This window comes from Sinocyclocheilus grahami, unplaced genomic scaffold, assembly GCF_001515645.1.
Source record: "Sinocyclocheilus grahami isolate Dianchi unplaced genomic scaffold, SAMN03320097.WGS_v1.1 scaffold734.1, whole genome shotgun sequence".
NCBI lineage: Eukaryota > Metazoa > Chordata > Actinopteri > Cypriniformes > Cyprinidae > Sinocyclocheilus > Sinocyclocheilus grahami.
This window is the reverse complement of record NW_015505913.1, coordinates 232,815-256,865: the sequence shown is the minus strand read 5'-3', so window position 1 is coordinate 256,865 and position 24,051 is coordinate 232,815. Positions and strand designations below refer to the sequence as shown.

At 40.7% G+C, this 24,051-nt stretch overlaps 2 protein-coding genes across 4 annotated transcripts in view; one reads left to right on the top strand and one right to left on the bottom strand.

The window, feature by feature from the left end:
• Positions 1-20,205, bottom strand: part of LOC107560572 (adhesion G protein-coupled receptor L1-like) — a 33,335-nt gene extending 13,130 nt beyond the window's left edge. Inside the window, exons 1-5 of the mRNA XM_016244791.1 lie at positions 18,948-20,205; positions 8,672-8,805; positions 8,081-8,294; positions 4,711-4,820; positions 1,056-1,070 (exon numbers count right to left, since the gene is read on the bottom strand). Coding sequence (XP_016100277.1) covers positions 1,056-1,070; positions 4,711-4,820; positions 8,081-8,294; positions 8,672-8,741 — 409 coding nt within the window. The 5' untranslated portion in view covers positions 8,742-8,805; positions 18,948-20,205. The remainder of the gene's footprint in view (positions 1-1,055; positions 1,071-4,710; positions 4,821-8,080; positions 8,295-8,671; positions 8,806-18,947) is intronic.
• Positions 1-24,051, top strand: part of LOC107560584 (zinc finger protein 501-like) — a 176,198-nt gene that overhangs the window by 65,503 nt on the left and 86,644 nt on the right. The window lies entirely within an intron of this gene.

The following is a 24,051-nucleotide window of genomic DNA, read 5'->3' as shown; positions in this document are numbered from 1 at the left end:
CACGCGCACGCACACACACACACACACACACACACACACACACACACACACACACCTATACACACGTCTTACACTACCTATTGCTGAATCATGATTGCCTGTGTGTGTGAGAAAGAGAGATTTCATTCTAAAAAGATGAAAATACATTGCCATTATAAGAGTGTGTGCAAGCAAAGATAGGTAGAAAGACAAAAGACAGACAGACAGACAGACAGACAGGTAGACAGACAGATAGATGGACAAATAGATAGATAGATAGACAGATAGATAGATAGATAGATAGATAGATAGATAGATAGATAGATAGATAGATAGATAGATAGATAGATAGACAGACAGACAGACAGAGAGATAGATAGCTAGATAGACAGAGAGATAGATAGATAGATAGATAGATAGATAGATAGATAGATAGATAGATAGATAGATAGATAGACAGGTAGTTAGATTGTTTGTTTGCTGTCATAAACTGATTTGCTACATTTCAGTTTTGGTTTTTGAGGTAGAGTCACATGAGAGAGGGGGCGGGGCTACAGGAACCTTTGGAGCCAATGAGATGCGGGTTAGTTCACACAGAGGACAGGGATTGGCTGGGAGAACTGTCAATCACTTCACACCACACACTCAGGTCAAGCTCTTCAGGAACACGGCATGTGCACACAGTTACTAAAAGAGAAGGAGGAGTTTTCTTTTAAAACGCTAAACAAATGACAACAGGTCGGTCCTGAGGGAAGCAAAGGGATGAACAGAGACGTGTGTGTCGTTTGGATCTGAGGATAAATGAGCTTCGAACAGCAAGCAAATCAAAAGGGAGAGCGGAAAACAAGTGTGTGCGTGTGTGTGAGAGAGAGAGAAAGAAAAGAGAGAGGAGGTTCTTCCTGGTGTTTGTAAGGTGCGTGAACAAGAGAAGGAGGAAAATGAAGGAGCTGCATCAAACTAGAGCACATCACAAGGGCCAGGGAGAAAAGAGAGAGACAGAAAGAGAGAGAGAGAGAGAGAGAGACAAGATGAGGAGAGACAGGAGAGAGGAACTGCGGCGTTAACATGGTCTTTACCTTTTTGGTCCACTTCTATTCAAGCGTTGAAATAGAGAAGGGGAGAGAGGTATAAATGAAGAGAGAGAGAGAGAGAGAGAGAGAGAGAGACAGGCAGAAGGTGCACAGAAGAGAGAAAAAAGAGACATTTCAGTTCAACAGCAGAGTCTTCCATTTCTTTTCAAGCTTAAAGGTCAAGTGAAATTTATTAGACATGAGACAGAAGGAGAAACACATGAGGGAGAAAGACAAAAGAGCAGAAAGGTGAAAATATATTGCAACAGAGAGAGAGAGAGAGAGAGAGAGAGAGAGAAGGAGAGGGAGAGCGAGTGAGAGAGAGAGAAGGAGAGGGCGAGCGAGCGAGAGAAGGAGAGAGAGAGAGAGAGAGAGAGAGAGAGAGAGAGAGAGAGAGAGAGAGTGATGGTATGGTAGGGTAAGGGACAGGAACTAGCTACGCCTCAAACACCACCAATTGCTGGTGTGATGGATTTAATAATCTGAAGCATTCTGAATGTTCATTAGGCGTTCTTCTATCTGCCCTCGATCACTCTGTCCACTCTCCATCCCTCCACCCGCCCCCACCCAAACAAACCCACACATTCAGCGCGGTGGCTGCGGAGAACAGGAGATTATTAGAGACAGTCACATTCACACGGACCTATTCACACCACAGCCGGAAATGACAAACTCAACAACTACATTCAATTCCTTTGCTTCCCTCATTCCTTCAGGAACATGATCAAACATGCATTAGATCGACACACAGAATCATAAAAGCTGTTGTTGTGCAATAAACAGAGCATTCATTACTGCTGCGTGTCAGGCACTGTGTCCTCGATCAGGGAGGCCAGCTAATGAATTTGCTGTAACTGAACACTGCGTACTTTTATCAAGTTGTATCCATTTTAAAAACCACGAATGGTCTATGAAAGCCACTGATGGTTGTGCTGTTTTCTGAATTCATTTTGCTGCATATTATTGTGCACGGTAATTTTAGTATCATTATTTAGTTTAAGCCTGCTAATTCTGCTGTGTTTTTAACAGGTTCATTAGCTTTGTTTTTTGTTTGTTTAATTTGCTATTTAATTTTCAATATTTCTCAGTTTTAGTGCAGTTATTTTAAGTTTTAGTTCTAGTAATTTCACTTTAACTTTAATTCAAGTTTAGTTTTGTGATTTTGTCAATTTGAGTATTTTTTAAATGTCTATTTTGCATTTTTATTATTTTAATCTTAGTATTTGTTTAGTTATTTCCATTTTTTATTTTCAATAATTTAATGTGTTTTAAGTTTTAGTAATTTTTTATTATTTTTTATCTTATATTTGAGTTATTTTTAGTTATTCAATTTTAGTTTTAAGTTTAAGTTTGTCATTTTAATGTCAATTTAGTTTTTATTATTTTCTTTTTCTCAGTTTAGATATTTTCAGTTTTAGTTCTAATCATTTCATTACTTCAAGTTAAATGAAATTAAAATGCTTAGAAATATCTATTGAAAATATAACCGAAATTTTGTCTATATTTTATTTTATTTCAAACATCATTTCTTTTATCTCACTTAACGTAAATGTTTTTGCTAGTTTTAGTTTCAGCTCGAGTTAACGATAATAACACTGACTGAGCACAACAACATCCAACAATGGTGTGAATAGGCCTTTACATGAGAGAAAGTCCAACACAAACACACACGTTTCCTCGAGAGGTTCAGCAGCGTCACACACAGTCGGGTCCCTTCAGACGGAGGAAACTCATGCAAACACACACACACACACACACACACACGTCGGTGACGTGATTATCCTGTATAAAGGCAGAAATGAAAGCATCAGTGTGCAGCGCTCAGCAAACCCCCTGTGCATGAGGAACCTAAAAAAATTACATCTTTAATTTGCACCAGCAATCAAAATTTCATCACACTTTATTTTGAGCTGCAGTTCAGCTACAATGAGGAACGAGCAGCGTCTCATGATGCACTGCAAACAGAAGAAGGGAATCAATGAATGAGCGGGTGAATGAGTGCGTCTGTTAGCCGCGCGTTGCTCCGCACTGAAAGAGCAAACAGAGACGAGAGTGACTCTGCAGGAGGAGACAGAAAACACACCCCAGCCCAACAGCACTACACCCACCGGAGGAGTGGAGAGAGGAGCGACTGAGGGAGGAAGAACGCAAACACAGGGAGGAGGTGAAGACAGGAGTGATGACAGCAGAGGAGAGGAGAGACGAGAACAGAACAGAAAAGCCTGGTTTATACTTCTTACTCTTCATTAGAGCAGGTGCGCCTGTACGACTGAGGCAGCAGAAAACCACTGCAAATAATGCTAAAAACACAGCATATGTTCACTGTGTCTGTTCATGTTTGCAAAGATAAATGACCTTTTATACTATGAAAAAAAGCATCTAAAGAATAAGCAAAAGCTGATTTTTTTTATATAAAAATCTCTGACAAGACATTTTATAATTATTATATACATTTGTCTTTTTATATAAAAACTGTTCAGTCTGTGTGTGTGTGTATGTATTTATATAAACATGTTTCCATTACATATTTCTATACTACCTTTAGTAAACTGAATAAAAAGCTCAAAACAATGAAAACAAAATCTGGCATCATCATAAATATACTTGAAGAGCTTGCTAATATATATATATAGATAAATTCTTATATAGGGGGCAAAAACAAATGTGTTGCGTTTATAATTTTGTTCAGTGTACATACATATAAAAATGTTGTGTATCATGTAACTTCGATAAACTGAATAATAAGGTCAAAACAGAAAACTCAAGTTTGATATCATTGTAAATATACGCAAAGATCTTGTTAATTTTTTATTTTGTAAAATCAAAAGCATCTTTATGAAATGTAACGTGTGTTTAAATGTAATTGCAGAGTATTATGGTGTAAACGGAAAACATGAAACAAAAATAATGCCACTGGGTTATCGTTTCAAAACGACATGAAACGACAGTATAAACAAGGCTTAAGAGAAGAGAAGAGGAGGAGAGGAGAGGAGAGGAGAGGAGGAGAAGAGAGGAGAGGAGGAGGGGAGAGGAGAAGAGAGGAGAGGATGAGAGATGAGACGAGAAGAGGAGAGGAGAAAAGAAGAGGAGTGGAGGAGAGGAGAGAGGAGACAAGGAGAGGAGAGAGGAGAGGAGGGGAGGAGGAGAGGAGAGGAGAAGAGAGGAGAGGAGGAGAGGAGAGGAGGAGAAGAGAGGAGAGGAGAGGAGAGGAAAAATAGAAAATGTCGAAAAAATGTGCTGTGTGGTTATGTGTGTGTAATTTGCCTGTGTGTGTATAAGCTTATTATTAGGACTATTATAGCTAACTATAATAAACTAAAAATAATTGTTACATAAAAGTACTAAAATTACTTTGAAGTACTAAAAAAATTGCAATTAAATAAACTAAAATTAATAAATAAAAATAATAAAAACCATACAGACATGTTAAAAAATTGACATGATACAATGATACAATGACAAAAACATGACAAAATTACCAAAACTAAAAATTAACTAAATTTTAAAATTAACTAAATTAAATAATAAACAAAATTAAATAGTTTTTCAACAAATTAAATAGCTTTAAATTAATGAAAGTGACAACAGAAAATGTAAAAAATAAATATAAATGTAAAAAGATATATGTATGTGTGAGAGAGAGTGTGTGTGTGTTACTCACTGTAAGGGACACACTCATACTGGATCTCCAGGTATTTGTAAGTGCCAGGACAGGGGTCAGGAAACACATCTGCCCCGGCGACGACTACACACTGGGTCCTGTTATTACACCTGAAACACACACACACACACAGTCATCACACACTGGGTCCTGTTATTACACCTGAAACACACACACACGGTCATCACACACTGGGTCCTGTTATTACACCTGAAACACACACACATGACCATCAGTGCTGTACTGCTATTGTCTCGCACTGCTCAACAGCCACACAGAGGAGAGGAGTCGCCAGAGATGTCAATAGCCAGCAGACTGATGATGACGGGTGAGAACGTCTGAGAGACGCTTCAGACTGAGATCGTGTGACTGATCTCACATCAGCTCAACTCAATGAAGAAGATCTGCTCATCTCTCTCTCTCTCTCTGTGGAAATGGATAGAGTGAAGTCACATTGATTTGTTCTTCTAGGAAACAGCAGCTGCTCAAACACTGGGGAGACACACTGACGCCAAAACACTCAAACACACACATAATCTCATTCAAACACACGTGTGTGTGTGTGCACTCAGGATAAATGAGCACATATCATATACAGTACTTACAGTGTCTTTACATAAAGCTAATCATTATGACTAACACATTATTTTCACTTATAGTAAAACCATTTTGTGAAATGAGAACATCCTCACATTACTCCAAAGACAGGCTGTCTCAAATCTAGCTCACTTCTGGAGACAGTTTTGTCCCAAATTATATGTATACTGTAAAAAATCAAATATATATTTTCCATTTATTGGGACCTTTTGAGTCTCAAATACTGAGAAACTACATGAAAACCCATTTTAGACCAACAGAATCCCTCCAAATCAAACACACACACACACACACACACACACACACTCACTCTCACACACACACACACACACTCACACACCCACACACACACACACACACACACTCTCTCACACACACACACACACACTCACACACCCACACACACACACACACACACACTCTCTCACACACACACACACACACTCACACACCCACACACACACACACACACACACTCTCTCACACACACACACACACACTCACACACCCACACACACACACACACACACACTCTCTCACACACACACACACACACTCACACACCCACACACACACACACACACACACTCTCTCACACACACACACACACACTCACACACCCACACACACACACACACACACACTCTCTCACACACACACACACACACTCACACACCCACACACACACACACACACACACTCTCTCACACACACACACACACACTCACACACCCACACACACACACACACACACACTCTCTCACACACACACACACACACTCACACACCCACACACACACACACACACACACTCTCTCACACACACACACACACACTCACACACCCACACACACACACACACACACACTCTCTCACACACACACACACACACTCACACACCCACACACACACACACACACACACTCTCTCACACACACACACACACACTCACACACCCACACACACACACACACACACACTCTCTCACACACACACACACACACTCACACACCCACACACACACACACACACACACTCTCTCACACACACACACACACACTCACACACCCACACACACACACACACACACACTCTCTCACACACACACACACACACTCACACACCCACACACACACACACACACACACTCTCTCACACACACACACACACACTCACACACCCACACACACACACACACACACACTCTCTCACACACACACACACACACTCACACACCCACACACACACACACACACACACTCTCTCACACACACACACACACACTCACACACCCACACACACACACACACACACACTCTCTCACACACACACACACACACTCACACACCCACACACACACACACACACACACTCTCTCACACACACACACACACACTCACACACCCACACACACACACACACACACACTCTCTCACACACACACACACACACTCACACACCCACACACACACACACACACACACTCTCTCACACACACACACACACACTCACACACCCACACACACACACACACACACACTCTCTCACACACACACACACACACTCACACACCCACACACACACACACACACACACTCTCTCACACACACACACACACACTCACACACCCACACACACACACACACACACACTCTCTCACACACACACACACACACTCACACACCCACACACACACACACACACACACTCTCTCACACACACACACACACACTCACACACCCACACACACACACACACACACACTCTCTCACACACACACACACACACTCACACACCCACACACACACACACACACACACTCTCTCACACACACACACACACACTCACACACCCACACACACACACACACACACACTCTCTCACACACACACACACACACTCACACACCCACACACACACACACACACACACTCTCTCACACACACACACACACACTCACACACCCACACACACACACACACACACACTCTCTCACACACACACACACACACTCACACACCCACACACACACACACACACACACTCTCTCACACACACACACACACACTCACACACCCACACACACACACACACACACACTCTCTCACACACACACACACACACTCACACACCCACACACACACACACACACACACTCTCTCACACACACACACACACACTCACACACCCACACACACACACACACACACACTCTCTCACACACACACACACACACTCACACACCCACACACACACACACACACACACTCTCTCACACACACACACACACACTCACACACCCACACACACACACACACACACACTCTCTCACACACACACACACACACTCACACACCCACACACACACACACACACACACTCTCTCACACACACACACACACACTCACACACCCACACACACACACACACACACACTCTCTCACACACACACACACACACTCACACACCCACACACACACACACACACACACTCTCTCACACACACACACACACACACACTCACGCACACACACACACACACACACACACACACACACATATATATGGCTTCCAAAATTACAGATCAATTTATTGTGTTAGTTAAACAAGAAATCGGTAGTTGCCTTGATGAATTTGTCGGCTGAATGAGTCATTTTGCATTAGTGAATGAATAAATTCAAGTTGACAAAACACACCAGTGTTACTCTTCCTACAGTGATTAGTAGCTGACAGAATCTGGATCTGAATGCTGGAGTTTGTGTTGGATCTGTACCTGTGTGACATGATCTTGAACGCGTCTGGCTGGTAGCACTGCACGTTCTCCATCTGGAAGGGGTCGGCGTCGCAGATCTTGTCGTCGGTGCGGCCGTAGTTGGCCGTCTCGATCATGATGACATCACTTCCTGGGCAGCGCAGCTCGATGGGGTATCCCTCACACGCCAGCTCTCTCCTCATCAGACCGAAGGGCATCGCCGCTCGACTCAGCCCTGATGATCACAGACACACAGTATCCTGACGGGCTTCTCTCTCACACTCAACATCTGTCTGCGGCTCAACAAGATCATGTGATTGTATTCTGCCTCACGTCTCAAGAATCAGTGATTTATTAATATTCAACAGGTGCATCTACAGAGGAATAAAGTAGAGCGACTGAAGCTAAGCCCTTGAAATGTTGTATTCAAAATACGAAATAGTGATGTTAGTCATATGCATATGCTTAAACCCATGATATTGAAGGATTTTTACTTATGCACCGAATAAAACACATCAAATGCTCTTTCAGCCAATAGAATTGCTCCAGGGTCTGAGGGGGCGGAGTCTGGGTCATGACAGAACGGCAGGCGTTTTAGGATGCAGAACTCACCTTGTTCAGAGGGAGCGATGTTGCTAAGCAACACAGGACACATCCACAGTAACCAGAGTGACAGCGCCATGGCAACGACAGAGGTACGGACAAGATGAAAGGGGCGGGGCAGTCTCCTGTAACGTCAGCTGAACCTGCAGAGACAGACGGGACATCAGGAGAATTAGTGACAGAGAGACCTGATTCAGTCTGATGGCATTACAGAGAAACACACGCCGGGTAACGGTCAAGAATGAGATGAGAGGAGAGTACAGCCGAAAACTCCTGCTTCAGCACTGGCTTAGTCTAAGGTCACAACAAAAATAAGTTTTCTCATAGCCAAACACACAAACACACTACTTGCAATCAGCATGTTTTACAATATTATATAACTTCTTATATAATGAAATGACTCTCCGACTGTTGCATCTAAGCTGATTGGTTCACGTTAGTAAATCAGATTTGCGTCACGCTCTTCACATTCATATTTAGTTTGTCATTTACATTCACTCAAGAGGATAATGCGTTTTAATTGCAGTGAAGAAGGTCAGTGCTCATACTAATATGATCTCTGTGTTTATTGATGCGTCTATTGATCATCAGGCTCCAATACTGTCATAGCGGGAGCTGCTGCCGACGCACATGATCACAACATCAGACGAAAGAGCAACTGAACGGCTCGAAACTGCTGTTTCGTGTGAGGATTGAGCTCAAACCTGCAGCCTCAGTCAAATGAAATACAGTCACAATATCATATAGACTCATTCCTCATATACAGGTTTACGGGTGGATATATCTGTAAAATATAATCCTGAAAGCACAATCAAATATACCAATGTATCCAAGGTATCTTGTCTATTTGCTGCCAAAGATTAGGATGCATTTGCTTCTTCATCAGGTTTGTAGAAATGTAGCATTGCATCAGTGTCTCAGCAATGGATGCTCTGCGGTGAATGGGTGCCGTCAGAATGAGAGCTGATAAAAACATCACAATAATCCACACCTCTCCAGTCCATCTGGGAAAATTATTATTTAAGGATCAGTAATTCCGGATCTTGCACACACATTGATCGGTCGGCGGCCATCTCTCGATGTACAGTCGCCATGGCAACGCTGAAATAAGGGCTGCGGCGGCCGAGGCGATTCACATCTCTCGCTCATTTGTGTTTCTCTCTCTGCTCTGTGCGTCCAGGCTGGTTTTGTCCTGCTATGATCTATGTCTCATTTCTCTTTCACTGTTAGCAGTGCTGTGTGTGAACCCCCTGCGGGCTCCGTCTCTATTGATGGTGCTACAAAAATACTCCGGTCCCAGGAGGCGGAATCAGACGATTTATCAGGAGCGTTTCCCCAGGCGCAGCGACTCGCACCAGGACCAGAGCTAAAATCCAGCCACAGGCTTCAGTGCGGCCGTATGCATTACACTCCAATCACTGATAACAGATGTTAGAAACGCTGGTCTGTGATCGTATACAGTTGTACTTCATTGGATTTCCTTCATCACTGTGCTAGTTTCATGTCTCTTTTATCACTCCACTCTCTTTCTTCTCACATAATACAATCATTTAGACTCAAATCAATCGTTTACGTCCATTTTTATTTATTAATTCACTAAGCAGCCGTATAATAAGTGGCTCTGCTTCACATCAGACTCCTGATCAATGTCTAGCAATGCAATACAATATATTACCAATGATTTCGGAAGAAACATTTTAGAAAATGTTCATGCAAAGTATGTAATTCACATTAGCCTCTAAACAACAGATAATAAAAGTTGATGTGCTCTTATTACAATCTCGGCTTTTTTCAAGTTATAATTTATGTTGATAAATCTTCTATAAATTATAAATGTAAATAATTTATACATATTTTTATTAATTAAAATTATTTACAAACATGTTTTATAATTAATCAATGTTTTTACATTTATAAATATTTTTTTATGATTAATCGATGGTTAAAATTTGATCTGTTAACGTTTAGAAAGTTTCTATTTTTTACATATTATTGTCAACAAAAATTATATGCCACTTAAATGAGTGTAAAATGGACCGAATTGACAAAATTTAAAAGACATTTTTGTCAAAAGACAACCCTAAAAATGGTGTAAGCAGTAACACTGGAATCATAATCTTATAACTCATATATAATCACTGGATAAATATAATAGGAATAGCACACACACACTTCCTCATCTATCTAAATGGGGACACTGCATAGACTTCTATTGATTTTATACACAGCTAGTTCTAAATACTATCACCTAACCCAAACACTAACAGAAAACTTTACATTTTTACAATTTAAATATATATTTTTATACTGTTTTTACAAATGGGGCATCCTCAAAAGCAGGCTTTGTCAGATTTAGCTCACATCTGGTACAAATCTAGCCCTTAAATATGGTTAAGTAGCTATAAACACACACATTCATACTGACTGATTCTAAACAAATGAAGAGGACAGACATTTAGATCCCCACCGCCGTATGGAAATCAGAAACACGATACAGACTAAATAAAGTTGGCTACATACAAACCGCACACACACACACACACACACTCTCTCTCTCTCTCACACACACACACACACACACACACACTCTCTCTCTCTCTCACACACACACACACACACACACACACTCTCTCTCTCTCTCACACACACACACACACACACACACACTCTCTCTCTCTCTCACACACACACACACACACACACACACTCTCTCTCTCTCTCACACACACACACACACACACACACACTCTCTCTCTCTCTCACACACACACACACACACACACACACTCTCTCTCTCTCTCACACACACACACACACACACACACACACAGAGAGAGAAAGAGAGAGCCCTGTACCATTGATCAGTCTAGACACAAGCGTCACACTTCAGACGCCATCAACACCCTCAAACACAGAGTTTGTCTCTGTCACTGAATGAAGTGAAGCAGCCAAAACACGGACGGACAGCTGAAGATCAGCCAATCGCCAGCCTGTGTGCTGAAGCGTCTCCACAGGACACAAACACACAGAATTACTGCATTATAACAAGACATCGTCACCTGTTTATGGTTCAACAGGTGCACTGACAAAAATCTGGTGTAGGATTTTTACTCAGAAATTGCTAGTAAATTTCACAAATAATTACAAAGAAATGGCAAGTAAGACATTCAATTAAACATTGCATTTTTGTAAATTGTATTTTCTTGTCAAACGTACTCAGTATGACGTCACAGGCATCAATCACATGACATACACATCACTCACACCTGTGACCCATGTGAAAGTGTGAAACTTAATGTCAGACAACTCCATCTGTCTATCCATCAGAGCTCATGAGTCACTGTTTCTCATGCATCTGTCTCACTCGCTCCCTCATGATCACACACACACACACACACACACACACACACACACACACACACAGGATCCCTAATGGCTCAGTGACTTGCACAAATAACACCTTCTACTTTAGCACTGGCAAAACACTGGAGACTGACACACCCTCTCTCTCTCTCACACACACACACACACACACACTTCTTCAATTTATATATAATTATATTATTTCAAGTAATTAACATGTTTTTTTAGTTTTTGTTTAGTTTAGTTAACTACAATAACCCGGGTTCAGACTATATTAAATGTATCATGCATTAACCAGACTCTCACATCTGGAATTAAAATTGTATACACACACTCCATAAATAACGCAATTTTCATTTTCACTGTCAGAATATAAACTAAACTAATTAGTGCAAGTCATGCAGAGAAAAACAAATCATATCTTCTCTGTCCAGGGTTTATCCTCAAGCAGAATACATTTTAGTAAGGTTTAATTCAATTAAGGTTTAATCAATCTGAGTAAAATGGAAGATCCATTATATGTATCTTCGAAAACATTCATGAGACACAAATGTTATTCTATGTCTATTAAAGATGAATTTGCCTTCAAGTGTAATTAAATGTCAAAGTCTAATTAAAGTCCGGCTGTGTTGCACTCTCACAGATAACAGACACACACACACACACACACACACACACACACACACACAAGAGAAAAACACATTATTAATTATTAAAAACAATTATGAATAATTATTTTTTTAAATGTGTGGTCAACAATATGGGTCGTTCAGTGCAGAGTTATTTTAGAATCACTGAGGTACTATTGTAGTTTTTATAAATATTTTGAAATTGTTTTTATTTCTATATTTTCCATTTTCGTTCAAATTTTAGTTAAAGTATTAGTAATTTTTTGTTGTATTTTGTAATTTTTATTAGCTTTTTCTTTAATTTATATATAATTATATTATTTCAAGTAATTAACATGTTTTTTTAGTTTTTGTTTAGTTTAGTTAACTACAATAACCCGGGTTCAGTTTAATATATTCAGACTATATTAAATGTATCATGCATTAACCAGACTCTCACATCTGGAATTAAAATTGTATACACACACTCCATAAATAACGCAATTTTCATTTTCACTGTCAGAATATAAACTAAACTAATTAGTGCAAGTCATGCAGAGAAAAACAAATCATATCTTCTCTGTCCAGGGTTTATCCTCAAGCAGAATACATTTTAGTAAGGTTTAATTCAATTAAGGTTTAATCAATCTGAGTAAAATGGAAGATCCATTATATGTATCTTCGAAAACATTCATGAGACACAAATGTTATTCTATGTCTATTAAAGATGAATTTGCCTTCAAGTGTAATTAAATGTCAAAGTCTAATTAAAGTCCGGCTGTGTTGCACTCTCACAGATAACAGAAGCGGTTCATGCAAGTGTGTTGTGAGATAAACCAGTGTATATTCATGTCTTCGTGTGTCGGTGTGCACAAATTCACTGTTGTGATCAAAACCTGCGTTTGTCGAGCACTAGCAACTGGAGCAGCGAGAATCAAACACAACAGTGCAGAGCTTCATCTGGAGAGTTTCCCCGACACATCAGAGCATCTGCACGTGCACGCGTGTGTGATTGTGTGTAATAATCAGTCTAGAGTAATTGCTATAATTCACCCTCATGCTGAGAAAACTCCTCTGTTCTGAATTCACCCTCTGTGTCAGAGACATAAACAAACACACCACTCTCATCAGCGCTGTACACAACACACACGCACACACACACACATGCGCACGCGCGCACACACACACACACACACGCATGAGACTGGAAAACAGAAGAATACACCGCTGCAGTCTATCTGAAAGTCAACATCAAACTATATTTGCAATCTATTTTAGTTCCGTAATGTTTCCAAGAGAAACAGGATATTCAATGAGAATTTTTTAAAATTGATTCAGGAATTGATTGATTGGTGATAAATAAGAGGGACTGATGAACTCAAATAAAAACAAAAGACAAAACATTTTAATGAAACAAAAACAAAATCACAAAAACAAACATGTGCTCACATGCACGCTTTACCAAAAATACACGGCAGTCTGTTCACATTGCTTTTTTCTAATGAAGCTGAAAAGCAGGATTAAAGATTGCTGTGATACAGTAGTATGGTGTCACAGCCATCTGCTGGAGTGCCCATGATAGCCACCAGAGGGCACTCCTTTTGGATCTTAGTTTGTTTGTTCTGGACTTCATTTCCCATCACCCTTTGCTCTGTGTATTAGTTCTCATTGTTTCCAGCTGTGTGTCATTAGTCTTATTAGCTCACCCTGATATATTCCATGCTCATTTAGTTTTTGGTTTGCTGGATTATTGTTTTCTGTTATGTGTTTTCTGTTACTCTGCGTTGGATTACCTTTTGCCCTTGTTTTCTGCCTGTTGCCCTGTTTTTTGGATCATTGTTTGGATCAAGTTAATAAAGCTGCTCTTGGATCTTCTGTGTTTTTCGTGAGTAATCTGTGACCAAATAATTCAGCTGTTATTGATCCAGCAGCATGAGAGACAAGACTCTGGAGAGACAAGTTGGTCTCCGAGATTTGGCGATGCTTCGCCAACAGGGAGTGGAGGTGCGGAGGTTCTGGACAAAGGCAGAGAGGCTGGAATGCCAGAATGCGGACATTAAGGACATTTTTAATCTCTGTCTGGACGAACCCCTGCTGCAATGGGAGATGGAGCAGATTAAGTCAATGGACTTTTGGAACTTCTCTAGGTATTTGCAGCTCCGCACGGAGGGGAGGGTAATTCACCACCACCAGCATCCACTTGTAGGGACAGTCCCATCCCCACCTCCCTCGTCTAGTCAAGTCCAGGACCCTTCTTCGATTCCCATGCTCAAGCGGAGGTCGAGAAGGAGGACAGCAAGGTCCACTCCAGTTGTTCCAGAGCCCGCACCAGTCTATGAGTCTGTCTCAAGTCCGGTGGTCCTGGATGACCCGACTCCTGTGGGGCCAAGTCCGGTGGTCCTGGAGGACCTGACTCCTGTGGGGCCAAGTCCAGTGATCTTGAAGGACCCAACTCTGGTGGTCCCAGAAGTTACTGATCAGTCCGCTCTCTTTGTCTCTCTCATGATCCTTGCCCTGCCGGCTCCACCCAGGCTCCTTGCCTTGCCAGCTCCAGCCAAGCTCTTTGCCCTGCCGGCCCCACCTAAGCTCTCTGCTTTGTTGGCCCAGGAGCCTGCCACAGAGCCCGCTCCAGTCTGGGAGACCTCAGAGTCCACTCATGAACTCGCTCCAGTCCAGGAGTTCATTCCCGAGCCTACTCCAGTTCCTTCCAAGAACCTCCCGAGGTGGCTGCGTCTGCTTCAGCTCCCCTCTGGGAAGTGGCGTCCACTCCTGAACTCTCAGTCTGCCATGTCATGGCCAAAGAGACAGTTGTTGAACTGTCTGCCTGCCCTGTTACGGTCAAGGAGACCATTGCTGAGCTGTCTGCCTGTCCTGTTACAGCCATCAAGGCTGTTACTAACCTCTCTGTGCTCTTCTTTGCAGTCCTGCCTGAGCCGCTAGGGGGTTCATCTGCCTTGTCAGCTCTGCAGAGCTGGTCGTCTGCGCCGCCTTTTGCTGCCTTCCAAGCTCCTTGCTCTGCCCTGGTTGCCCGCCGGGGTTGCTGTTCGGCCGGATCCTCACTGGTCTGTTCCTCTGGTTCCGCCTTGGCTATTCGTCTGGGTTTCTGTTTGGCCGGAGCCTCGTTGGTCAGTCCTTCCGGCTCCGCCCTGGCCTCCTGCTCCACCTAGGCACCCTGGCCTATCTCGGTCTCCAGGCCCTCTACATGGGCCTGGCCCGCCATCCCTCCCCCTGATCCGCCTCTGTTCCGCCTCCCTCCTGGATTTCGTAGACTTTTGTTGGAGTGTCTGAAATCCACTCCTTAAAGCGAGGGCCATGTCACAGCCATCTGCTGGAGTGCCCATGATAGCCACCAGAGGGCACTCCTTTTGGATCTTAGTTTGTTCTGGACTTCATTTCCCATCACCCTTTGCTCTGTCTATTAGTTCTCATTGTTTCCAGCTGTGTGTTTAGTCTTATTAGCTCACCCTGATATATTCCATGCTCATTTAGTTTTTGGTTGCTGGATTATTGTTTTCTCTTACGTGTTTTCTTTTACTCTGCGTTGGATTACCTTTTGCCCTTGTTTTCTGCCTGTTGCCCTGTTTTTTGGATCATTGTTTGGATCTAGTTAATAAAGCTGCTCTTGGATCTTCTGTGTTTTTCTGCCTGTTGCCCTGTTTTTTGGATCATTGTTTGGATCTAGTTAATAAAGCTGCTCTTGGATCTTCTGTGTTTTTCGTGACTAATCCGTGACATTTGGTAGATAATATATTGAAAAATACTTTTCGATTATTAGCATTGGCTGATACCTTTCTCTGTGACGGAAGAACAAAATAATGACAACAAAATATATAATCAGTTTCAAGATTTTATGTGCATTTTATGCCTGCAATCATGAAACTGTATTCTATCCTAAGTATGCATATTATATACTTCCAATCACAAGTTCGGACTGAATTTATGTGTCTCATAATTGTAAAATCCTTTGTACTAAAGGCTTTTGCTTAAATGCATGAACAGCAGTTCTGCAGTCAAACATAAATATGAATATCTTTACATTAACATGTCTTTAAATGGGCAATTTGGACATTAGTGAGATTAAGAGAACATTAAAATATAGTGAAGCAAAAGCATTACAGTCATAATAAAAAAAAAAGAGCAAATGTGTCCAAACTCTTGACGAACACTGATTATTATAGCCAAATAAACAGACAGATGGATCAGGTCGTGCATCCAGTCAAAGCTAGAGGTTTATTTTCGTTAATGACTGCTCGACTCAATTATATCACAGCTACTTAGAAAATAAATAAATACACCAATGTAAGGCTTCCACTAAAGACAACTTAGACCAAGAAAAGCATTAAAATGAAGAAACCAGCAGGCCTAGCAAAAAGATTAACATTGCAGTAACACTGCCAATTAGTTATTCTAACAAACACCCATTTTTGTTGACCACTATAGGTAAGAGACTTCATAATGATTCTCCTATTTCAACTCTTCACTCTGTTTTAATTTGATTGTATAACTCTGGACTAAATTACAGTCCAGACTGGCCAAGTGACATTTGAGACACTCTAACGATCTAATGTGATTGTCCCTAAGGAAACAGACTGATTATGAGAGCTTAACACATTTAAACCGATGGTGACTTTGTGCAGCTCAAGCAACACCAAAAACTGCAAAAATAATGATTGTTCTCAAACAGGTTTCCCAAACACTAATGCTTTGAAAGCACAGCAGATTACAATTCTCATGGAAATCAGCTTATAAATGGCTTCTGATACACTGGGGTGAGAGAAAGTATTTTTAACAGGAACACCAAAATGGCTGAGACGGCAAAACAAGAAGGATACACAAATAACACCTATTTATCTAACGCTATAAATATGACCGCAAATGTATAGGATAAACGAATGGCCACCAGCTCAGGGGTCAATTGGCCTGTGTCTACGTATTTATCTATTTATGACTAAACATCTGTGTTGATTCTACTGCTGCAAGAACCTCTTTATCACCGCAGAATCTATAGATATACTGTGATACCAATAAGCCAACAACAGAAGTGACATATGAGATTATTTTCTGCTCTTCATCCACTTGCTTTGACTAGTAACCAGTGTTTTTGCATGTTTGCATTTGAATCTTCGCTCGCTCAACCATCCATGAGTTCACAAGATCATTACATGCTCCTTTTTAAACACACGTTTCTTTCTCCATATATCTGCCTCTTAAACACAGTAACACATAAACATTCACTTAACTACGCAACTGGGGACAAAAGAGGACTCGTTTTGTTTTTATATGGTCTAAAACCAAACCTAAACATTGGGCTTAAATAAGTACTAACATATTTTTCACCAGCCGACGATGTCCTCTGATGTCCCGGTTTTGTCAGATTCAGCTCACTTCTGAAGACACATTTATCCTCAAAATGTAGGTAAGCAACTCACACTTATCTTTCTAAAGGGGACATACTGTACCATAGACGTACTAATAGACAGATCAACACAAACCTTAAAAGAAAACATTCACCATGTTTAGAAGGCAACATTATGAAAACATTATTTGTTTTAGTTATGAATAATTTCCCCAAAGAAGACAAACGAAGGGGTGTTTTTCCAGATTTAGCTCACTCAAAGCTTATCCAAATGCAATAGTTGGGGCTCATGCATCGCGCAGGAGAAAGATACGGCATGTGCGGGAGATGGAGGAGATGTTGGGTGGGGAGGAATGGAGAGATGGAGGTCTGTCAGAATGCACCAGCAGTCAGTGGCGCCAGCACATTTACACACCACTCACGCGCCGCAGCGTACGGCTCGCCTTTGGCCTGTAACTCAATTTACATGCAATGAAATATGACCACAACGTGTGTGTGTGTGTGTGTGTGTGTGTGTGTGTGTGTGTGTGTGTGTGATATATAGGTCTGAGCATGCAGAATGTGCGCTTATGTGTGAGTGCATACAGTGATATGTGTATGCACAATGATGCATATTACTATATGTATGTGTGTCCTCAGATGTAAGTAAGTAAAATATATATTTTGGGGGGCATTCAGTTCTCAGTTGTAAATATGAGTCATATATATGTGTGTGTGTGTGTGTGTGTATAGTGCAAATTAAGAATAATTGGGCCATTTGGTCATCTCAATGGCAAAAGGTGTCCCAATTTACCTTGATTCATCCTATTTATCTTATTTCTGTAAATTTTTAAATGCTAATGAAAAAAAATGATAGAATTGTGTTCTATGTGCTCATTAATGGCTAAGTAAAGGTGTATGGACAGTGATATGTGCATGAGAATGTGTGTGTGACAGTCGTTCACTCATTCATTCTTACCTTCTGTATCCACCCTACATCCTCTCCTCTCCCTCTCCTCCCCGATTCACTCGCTTCTCCTCTTCTCCTCCCGTGTCGCCAGAATGCATCAAGATTAAAATTTAATCAGCTGCCATCTTTCCAGACGATGAAATGGCCAAAAACATGATATTGAAAATCGGAATAATCCACTTTACAGATCGTCTTCAGTCACAAACACGCAGGAGGAATAATAAACACATGCAATGATATAATCCAATATGAATACAGTCTCCTGACCCTGTCCATAAGACGAATTACCAAATAACATTACGAGCATCCATGAGCGAAGGCGACAATCGTTCTGGTTTATTAGTCATTATGGGAAATCTGCGACTCGATGTCGCACCGCTCCGACTAATAATCGCGCGGGGTTCGCCTTCACGCGACGAACTGTTGATCGTCAAGGGTATTGCAGTGCGAGCTGAGGGGGATCCTCTTCTGGCGGACTGCTGGTTTTCATTGAAAACTAAACACTGAAAAGGCTATAAAATTAATAATGAGGAACTGAGCTAAAAATATATATTGTATCCCGTCTGGCGCCGCTCCCCGTCCACCACCATACAAAGGGCGATCCTTGTCTGGCAGACAATTTTCATTGAAATAAAAAAATAGTCATATTAATAAAAATAAAAATTTGAGTTCAGGCAAAAACAAACGCGTCGTCCCCGTCCACGCCAACCGAGCAGCGCTTTAAAACCGGGTTAAATCCGTAACAATGACTGATAATCAACAGCACCCGCGACCCTCAGCGCGGAAACCCACCGTGGACGTCTCCGTGACTGAACTCACGGCCTGCATCACAAATACACAACGACTAGAAACACAGTTTGGCATTTATGAATAAAAAGCCTGCGTTCACATCTGCATTCAAAATGTGTACGACAGAAAAAAACAAACAAAAAAAAACTATCTCTTCGCCAAAACCGGATATTCGGTTTAATATGAAGAGAATTTGGCAGCTGTCGTGATGCTGGTGAAGATGCAGAAGATCCCAGCAGAGAGCAACAGAGCAATGGAAGATGCGGCTGTCACGGATGCTGCTGCTGCTGCTGCATACAATGCACACACCGCTGCCTCAGGGACGGACAACAGCACAGGCCTTCGCTTCGATCGAACAATTCACCGACACCTAACGATGCACTCTGTTGTGGACGAGAAACGCTATTCCCGTTTGTGCTGGATGCGGCAGGCGTGACCGGGACAATCTCACCGCGAACGCTTTAATAGAGAGAACACGACACGAGAGAGTCAATGTAATGAAAGGGTGACCTCTGGTGGTGATTGAACGGAAGTCCATGGACAGGATTCGTGACAAGTATACTTGTAAGTGTACTATTTCAATACTCATTGGTACTAAGCCAAGGAATTGGAATTGGCCCACTTTCTAGTATATAAAAGTATACTATTAAGTATACGATCTGCTTGTAAACAAAAACATTTTATTCTAGCTTCATGCATTCTTTTTTAAAAACGCTTGAATGTGGGTAAGTTTCATAAATAATAATAATAAAAAAAAAACACATTTTGAACAAAAAGCTGAAAAAAGACTATGAATTGGATTCAGAAAGATATTCAAAACGTAGATGGAGTCGATCAACAACCCAAAGCTTGACAGTCATTATTACCTCTTCATTGGTCGATATTTTATTCCATAACGTTACACAGTTTTGATGCTGTTTTATGTCTGATGATCGTGTTAGAATACATGTGGAAGCATCTGTTGTTTCGGTTTCTTCTTCACTTGTGTTTTTTGGAAATTCTGTACAGAAGATGTGTACTAGCGCCCCCTACAGTATAACAATGAAAACACAGAATATTGAAAGCACAAGTATAGCTCAAATATATTGAGACTTTTTCTAAGTAGGCTATAAGTCAAGTATACTTAAATGTCATTTTAAGTATATTTCTGAGAAGTACATAAAGCCCATTTCTGAGAAGTACATAAAGCCCATTTCTGAGAAGTACATAAAAAGTAGACTAAACGTATACTTTCCTATTTTTTTAGTTTAAAAGAAGTATACTAATAGCACACTTGAATAAACTAAAGGGTTATCAAGTATAAAAAATAGGCCTACTGTATATGGAATAATCCCGCTAACATTTCAGTGGCTATGCGAGCTCCCGCTAGGCTTTTTCCAATAGCAAGTTGTGGTAAAAGTAAACACTTTCTGTCATATCTTGATTAACAGTTGTAGCCAACTAATTACAATATATCACAATTAATTATAGTAAAATAACGTTTTAGTGTATTATAATACAACAATGTTTCAGAGATGAGTTCAAGAAGCTTTAAATATCTTGAAGTTGGCTTTGAAGTTGCGTTTGGACTGGGTGTTTAGCACTATTGCAAAAAAATATCACAACAGCAACTGTTGCATGTTACCAGATAGCACACTACCTTTCTAGTTTCTAAGGTATTTCTGCCATATACCAGACCAGAAATATTAGTATGCCAGTATGCTATTCTGAATTCAGTATTTGCCCATTCATTTTCTCCATAGTGTTTTTTTTTTGCATTTATTTTTTTAAGAATTCTGAGCTATGAACTAAACCAAACAACTTTTGAGATGAATCACAACATAATAGACTTTGTACGTCTAACTACTTATTTTATGAAGCACTGAGAAAGATCCATTTTTAATTATTTATTAAAATATTAAAACTATGAATAAAAAAAAAATACATATATAACATACACTGCACAATTAAATGATAAAATCAGTAAATTATGTATTGGCAGACCTTCTTAAATACATTGCTCTTACTCTGCTATCACTCCTAATCCCTGAAAAAAACCTGAACCCTTCTGGTCCCGTGCAATAAACGCACACAATATCAAAAAATGACATGCAAGGCATACCTTTACCTTTGATCTAATTTTTCTGAAATGTAAATCCTGATGGTTCCACACTTAAACCAATCACTGGTAATCTACAGTGTATAAAAAGTTCATTTGTCAGCTTTTATTATTATTTTTTAATCATGAAACAATTCTAATTTTTAGCATTTTATTTTGCCATTACATTGATTTGGTTAATTTATAACACGAGAAGGGATGCACACAGCGTGCAGGGTCAGGCAAGTTCTGCAGATGGAGCAATAGTGAGTATGCATCTCGAAAGCTGTGTTCAGAGGCACAACAGCATGAGGAATGCCTTTACTGTCTATGCCGGATTTGCCTCTGGTGAACACTGTCAGCGATCGATCATTATTAATCTTCAAAATGTTACCTCAGTATCTCCAGCTGACAGTTTGCACTCTTCAGTCCATCGGATTGAGACTGAAGATGGTCCGCATCTGTTGCTGTGTGTAAGATGCTTCTGTGTTTTACTGTCAGTTCCAGTCTGCTCCTCCTGTTTCATCAAAAAAGCAGACATAAGGAGTGTCATTAAAAAGAACAAAATGGCATGTGCGAAAGCACAAGGCTGTAAATTTAATTGAGCAGCAGTTACTGTGTTACTGCTTGTGTTGATTTGGTTCCTCTCTTTATGGTCTGTTGTCCATCTGCAGTTTCTGTCTCAGTATTTGCTCTCGTGGATTTTTTTCATACTTCTGTAAAACAAATAAGGCTCTGATGTAGCCTTTAATATCTTTAGTAGAAATTGTAATTCATCATTCAAATGATTTTGTCCTGCGAAGGTGAACCTCACAGACCTCGCTGATCCTGTCGGTGCACGAGTGCCCATCCTGAGATTCAATTAAAGTATTAGAAAGTAATACACGCTACAAGAAACAATGTAAAAGTTCCAACAGTTTGTGAAGTTTAATTTCAAATGTTCATTTTCATCATCAACAGACCAGGTCTTGTAATCTCTTATTAAAACCCATGTGCTTGTCTGGTCGGTCTCTGTCCAGAAGGGGGCGCTAAATGATCATCAGATGGGTTTTTGTGGTAAAACAGTGTTGTGACCTCTATCTCTAGCATATTGTTTAAAGTTATTTATTCGAGGGATGAACAAATAAATTAAAAGTTAATAAATGAGCAAATTGACAGGACAAACAGCTCTTTTCAATAGTAATGCAGCTAATCAATCGAGAATTGCGCATTAATGTGGTCGTGACGCAGATTTCGCAACGGGTTCAAGTTGTTCACACGGATTCTGATCAAAGATGCTTGGTTTGACTTTTACACTACTGACAGCAGAACATATTTGCTCTCGAAATCTAGAAGGCACATTTACAGTTATCAAACTGCAGGAAGACATCTGGAGGAACCGGTTCATATGCTTTTGTTCATTCACACGCCACAAACCAGTTCCACTGTCCTCTGTTATGCTTTTATAACTCTTCTGACTCTTGAAGAGAACTACTGAATGATTTTTGAGTTCGTAAACGGAGATACTGAGACACTAAATACCCAATAATATTTACCTGAGCTTTTTGTCTGTGCAATTGTGGATGTTCTAGACACTTCGAGACATTCATCTCATCAATATGTTGCAGTTGTGTCTTATAAAGTAATCTGTCTCCTCTCTGACAGCAAAGACATACAAGCTACTAGAGTTCTTCACATTTCTAACTATTTCTATCAAGAGCGGAGACTGTTATATGAAAAAAGTGCCAGTCCTAGTCAGTGTGTTTGTAACCTCTAATCAGTTTCCACACCCTCGAAGCCTTACTTACAGAGCGGTTTCACTGTAAATACACGACATGTGGCGAGTTAGTGTCAAAGAACTTTTGTATTTATTACTGTTTTATTCTGACAATAGACCAACAGTACACACAATGCCAAATTTCAATAAAAAAGAAAAAGAGTAAAAGGAAACAAAATGCACATCTGAAACTTTTATGTATGTAAAAATGAAACCTACATAAACACTGCCTGGAGGTGCTGACTAACCACAGGGATCTGGATTATGTGCTATATGTAGAACCAGAAACTAGGCTGAACCCAGAAAGGTTTGACGAGCTTCATTATTTACAGTTTAAATTTACAGCTGCTTATGGACCAGACAGTAAAACCTGCACTTTCTGATCTTTCAGTGCAGAGTCCATGTCCATCTCTGATCTTCTCTTTAATGTACTGTGTGGTTCTCCTGATGCTCTCTGAGCTGTTCTCTGTGTGTGTCAGTAGATCCTGTAA